The 6,000-nt window shown below is 41.1% G+C and overlaps 1 protein-coding gene across 1 annotated transcript in view; it reads right to left on the bottom strand.

Annotated features, from left to right (window-relative positions):
• The window catches only part of mei1 (meiotic double-stranded break formation protein 1), a gene marked incomplete at both ends in the record, with an annotated part of 57,994 nt that overhangs the window by 12,267 nt on the left and 39,727 nt on the right, over positions 1-6,000 (bottom strand). The window contains 4 exons of the mRNA XM_080044580.1: positions 1,052-1,236; positions 2,890-2,974; positions 3,266-3,438; positions 5,142-5,252. Coding sequence (XP_079900706.1) covers positions 1,052-1,236; positions 2,890-2,974; positions 3,266-3,438; positions 5,142-5,252 — 554 coding nt within the window. The remainder of the gene's footprint in view (positions 1-1,051; positions 1,237-2,889; positions 2,975-3,265; positions 3,439-5,141; positions 5,253-6,000) is intronic.

Below are 6,000 nucleotides of genomic sequence, written 5' to 3'. Positions count from 1 at the left end.
ACAATATATTTTATCTTCGGTCATACAGAAAAATTGCACCCTTTATTTTGGGACTGTTCAGACTTCTACACTATTAACTGGTGGCAGTAAAAAGGTAGTTGCCAGTATACTTGATTGTGTGATGGGCCATTTTATTGCTTCATATTTATGTACAGCAGGGCCTCTGTGTAAGGTGATGCTGGAGCACTGCTTTGATCATACAGAATTGAAACAACAGTAAAATCAAAGACTGTAGTAAGTGTCTATATAAATATTAGTTCAGTGCACATCAGACGTTTATAGATAATATTCTTTATCGTCTCTTTGATAAATGCTTTATCTGATGCCTTACTTTGTGAATCGGATTACTCATATCTTAGCCTGTGTTGGTTCGTGCTCTATCATATCTGCCATCCACTAACAAATCCAAATTAATTTCTTAGACAAAGTAGAAGTACCATTTCCTTGATACGATTGGTTCAAAATTTCAAGATGTTCTCATTTAAGCTCTTAGAATTCCATGAACGCAAATTCTTGGGTGTTTTTTATAAATGTATTTCTAAAGAAGCATCTCAGACCGTTATACTAAAATGTGATTTTTTAATTTGATTGGAAATATGGTAAGATTGATGGTGGGTGTCTGGTAAGTCAAAGTTCCAGTGCTGATAACACGGATTGATTCCTTAATTTGTGTATTCAATTCTTAGTGTTAAAGAAAGAATGCAGTATTCAACAGAACTGATTACAGCTGTTTAGTGATGATGAATCACTATTGTAAAAAAGGCCAATCAAGGCCAATGTAAAAACAAATAAGTCTGTAAAAATGTGTTTAACACGAACATCCGAAATCATAACAGTATTGAAACTATGCACCTTTATTGGTTTTGACACAACTTGGACCATCTATTTTGTGTCTTAAATGACAAATGTTTCCCTAAATAATCCAAGTTTCCTTTTATACCTATAGTACATGTTCTTGCACGAACACACACACACACACACACAAACACGCACAAGCACACACAGACACTAATACAGAGACAGGTATATAAATCCCCTGTAGATGTACAACCTGCAAAAGAAGTCCACTGAGAGCAGTTGAGAGGCACTGGGCTCCTCTGGCGCCAAGCGGGTACAAAGCTCCTTCTTCGATCCCCAGTGGTTTCGGCCCGACCAAGCCAGAACCAGTGCTTACACACACCACTGCTGACGCCAGGTCAACGTCAAGTAGAGTCTGCAGCAACCTCAGGTAGCTGACTGGAGACATACAGTCAGAGAAAGTAAAAAAATAGGTCTGGTAAATGAATGGATTGGAAAACCAAAGAGAATAAGGAGAATATGGACTGACTCTAGACACAGGAGGAGACAGCAAGCATATGTGAAGGGTAAAACCTTAATAGAAACAGGTGGTAGTACAAGGTACAGATAGGAAAGTAAACATTTCAAATAGAAAAAAAGAATAGAATAATAGAAGGTTGCATAGGGAATATAAAGAGAGGTAGAGTAACAGTCTTTGAATTGATATGTGGCAGCAATGGAGGCCAAAAAGTTAAAGATGTCAGTGCCAACTGTGTAGAGGAGTTTGTGAGAAAGTGAGAGACAGGGTTGAGGGAAGGTCAGTAGGACCGAGAGGGCCAAAGCAGTGATGAAGATAAAGAGAGAGACACGGCCAAACTGCTAGAACACACTAGGATCCAAACTGTTTTAATTGCACCTATATCATGTCGACTGAGATTAGAAAGGGGGGAGGGAGGGAGGGAGGGAGGAAGGGACTCAATTAGTATCAGCAAAAGAGAGAGGGATGACTGGATGGAAAAGAAAGCTAGAATGGGAAGCATAAGAGAGAAAAAAAAATTAAAAAACAGAGAGCAGGACAGAGAGGAGGCTGAGTGAGAGTGAAGAGCGAGGCCAGGGGAGTGAGCGAGCCGATACATCACAGCAACACTGACAGGCCACTTATCCAGCTGACAGACAGAGACACAGGAGCAGCAGGGATGATCCGTCTCCCACTGGTACAGCCGGTCGTGGGCCACTTAATGTAATGAAAGTGTGCGATATTGCATGTCCAGGGTTTGGTTTGCCTCCACTGATGATGAAACATTGACAGTCAACTTTACCAGTGCAGGAGTATATGTCAACCAAACCCCATGTGAACTTTAGTCTATCTAGAGGTGAACACAATATTTGGACTAGGGATGTTCATGGTTAACCGTTTAACCGTTAATCGATAAGAACAAGACTTTTAACTGACTAACACTATCAGTTAAACCTTAACTTTAAAAAAAAACGTTATACATGTTAATCAACTCAGGGGGGTGTGCCGACACTTAACACCAACCACACATGCAGGTTGAACAGGTGTATTGATAAAGTTTCAGATTTCTACTAAAGGTCTGCCCTTAATTATAGTAACTACGGGTGTAGTACACGTTAATTATAAGGTAATCTTTCACTGCACCACTCTTCCGTGAGTGACGTCCCGCGTGTACGCGCAAGTGTTTATGTTGAGCACTCACAAACAGAAGGCATGAAATCTGCCTTTCGTTTTTTCTCCCTTTCGCTCTCTCACTGTTTTTCCCCTCCACATCGTAAAACATTGAATTAGAACTAGACACAAAGTCTAGTGTGTCTGTAATTGCAACAGACAGTGTAAAATGGAGTAGTTCGAAAATACAGAGAGGCAGAAGTTGAGAAGAGGTTGCACAAAACAGGGAGGACAGAAACCAAATTGGAAAAAGAAAAACATGAGCTGTGGACAAATACATACATTTCAGATCTTGGAGAATCCATTACACACACACCGGCTTAAAGCATGGCAGTTGCATTACTGATGAATGGTTTTGGTATCTGCTGTCTGCATGGGGAAAAGCCTTTAAAAATAATCGTGAAATAAAATTCTCAGTTTGTTACCCAGCAAGAGATTATCTGTGTTTCTCTTCTGAATAAGGAGCCGCTGCACAGCTGTGTCCAGACTCCAACTGATCTTTTTATGCACCTTCAATAATGGAGAAAGAGAGAGAGAGAACGATCAAAGGGGAGAGAGAGAGAGAGAGGAAGAATAAAAAGATTAGGAGCAAATATCTCGATGCAAGTGAGAATGTATTATCCTAGAAGTCTAAGCAGAGCAGAGAAGAAAGAACATTGTTTTATACCACAACTTTACTATGATATGTATCAAACGAAAAATGAATCTCTGCTCTATATTACTGCATGTTCTGTGTCTTGCCCTTATGTTGCGTTCCGCCCTGAAGTTGTGATAAGAGCAAAGCTGAGCTGGAGTGTGTACCTGAGTGGAGTGAACACGCTGCAAGGTAATGAGGGAGGACAGGAGGAGATGGCTGCAGCACAGCAGGGCTGAAGGAGGAGAGGCGGATGGAGAGTGAGACGGAGCAGAGGAGGAGGAGAGGATTGTCTGCAGCTGCTCCATCAGACCACTGTTCGAGAGCAGCATGGACACAGCTAGGAAAGAGAAGGCACTGTGTCATCACACTTTAATGGGGTATTTGCTCTTCTGAGTGTGTGTGTGTGTGTGTGTGTGTGTGTGTGTGTGTGTGTGTGTGTGTGTGTGTGTGTGTGTTTGTGTGCATGAGTGCGTGCGTGTGTGTGTGTGTGTGTGCAGTTGACCGGATGCATGGTGAGTGGTGACAGGCTGCAGGCATCCACCCACAATTATGCAAACACGCAAACACACACACACACACACACACACACACACACACACACACACACACACACACACACACACACACACACACACACACACACACCAACACACACTTTCACTCTTCTGTGGAACCTGTGAACATTTTTGAACATTACAAATGGATATACTTGTAACACTAAATCAGCAAAAATGAACAGAATACAAGAGGGACTCATTTGCATATCAGTGGGTAATATCTCGTACATAAGCAGCTAACAAAAAAAAACTATAATTACATATCATTGAAAAATATGATATGATATCCTAGTTTTTGCCTTTAGATAGAGAAATGTGTTACTATTTCTGTCCTCACCACCACCAGTTGAAACACAATCTAGCCTGAGGCTGGAGAAATCAGTAAATTCACCACAACTGATGAATACGCAGATGGCTTTCAATGTAGGTAGGCTTCAGCAGTAAAGTGATGCTTTGGGAATAATGAACTTAGCTTCTCAATGGTATCCTTGCTCTATGGCCATTAGCTTCAACTTATTAAATACAAACCAGCTCATTTCTGACCCCTACTGAGTTTTTTCGCGTTCTTGTTGTAAATGATTTATCTTGTAATGAACTCAAAGCCAATAAACTATCCAACAGAATAGAGAATGGAAAAGATAATGTTTCTGATAAGAGGCCATGTACGTAACATATCCTGATTCTCTGTTAATGCAACCCATCATAAATCATATAGTATTAAGGTATATAGCCATATTGCTCCTTCTATGTTTTGGTTATACATCTAACTGTGAAGGAATATGTCTCTCTATGTCTTTCTGCCCTTCAATTATCTCGCCAATCTTTGATCTGATCGCCTTCACACTTGGCAGATGTGTTGCTCAGGACCCAAGGGAGTGCAGTGCTATGTGTGAAGTTGTTTGGATCAGCAGTACTGTAGAAAGGTGCAAAAACCATGCCAAAAAGGACAAAATGACTCCACTACCGCAACAAAATGGGCACACAACGAATCGGCACGCATCAAAGCAGCGATGCCACTTGGACTTACTAAATGTCTGTTTTACAGATATTTAGGTTTAGAAAGGTGACAACAAAAGTGCCAAGCTCCCAGACTTTACGGCATAAGCTTATGTGTACAAATGTGTCTTAGACAATGTGCACGATAGAGCCACAGCCGGTGTACCACCAAATAAAGTTTACAACAGGTGAGAGCTTGTTTGCCTATTATTTGTGGCCCAATGCTACGTGCTTGTCAAGGTCAGCCTCTTCCCTCTACCAGCATAGGGCAGACGTAAAGAGAAGTTAAACCAAAGGGAGAGAGGGAGAGAGAGAGGGAGAGAAAGATAGAGAGAGAGAAAGAGAGAGAGAGAGAGAGAGAGAGAGCGAACGATCGATCGAAAATAACTGAGGCGGAGTTTGTTAAAGATGCATTTTCGGAATAGAGTAAAAAAGGCACATGAAGATAAAGAGACACTAGTAGAGACAGGAATAATGTGTTTCTAACCTCTGTCGGTACTGTGTGCAGGGGAAAGACTCAGGCAGCAGTACAGGTAGCTGAGGGCATGTAGCAGGCTTTCGGTGTTGGCAGGCTTCAACCTCCCTGCTATATTACTCACTGTTGCACAAACGCACGCGCACACACACACACACACACACACACACACACACACACACACACACACACACACACACACACACACACACACACACACACACACACACACACACACACGTGTTAATATCAAGCATGATGGCTACACTTACTGTATATTTTATCTGCAGTGCTTTCAAACAGATTTGATTAATATTTCAACAAAGTGAGAAATTGAGACACGATGTGGAAGATAGAATGTAACTCAATGAGCTTTGCAATTTACTGCCCGTCACTGAATTAATCTGATCTGCTAGTGCAAATGTCAAAGACGAGGCCCTGGAAAAATTAACTATCAACTCAAAATGACATTCCAGTAATGCAGTAAAAGGCCAAAACACGAAGTGATACGTCAAAGTGGGAATAGGGGTGTTGACATCAAGCCAAAAAGAAAAGCTATTTTGTCTCTCGATTTTGGAAGTCTTAAAGTCTAATTATAACATGCTCAGAGTTCTAATTCAACAAATATATTAAATCAAAGATGAGGGAGGCCTCTCAGGAATGCACCTGTCGCATTCAATCTCACAGCAGCACACACACCATGTGTTGAATAGAGAAATATATTTGTGCCATTACTTACGATAATGTCTCTTATGTAGCATGTATACGTGCATGTGTGAGTGAGAAACATACTGAATGTATTGTGTGTCAGTGTGTGTTTGTCTGCTTGTAATGTAGCAAGCATTTTATTGAATCTGCCTCTATTGTAGGG

This window comes from Ammodytes marinus (genome assembly GCF_949987685.1).
Source record: "Ammodytes marinus genome assembly, chromosome: 16".
In the NCBI taxonomy this organism is placed as follows: Eukaryota; Metazoa; Chordata; class Actinopteri; order Uranoscopiformes; family Ammodytidae; genus Ammodytes; species Ammodytes marinus.
The sequence above is the reverse complement of the archived record's forward strand: the minus strand, read 5'-3'. Positions and strand labels throughout refer to the sequence as shown.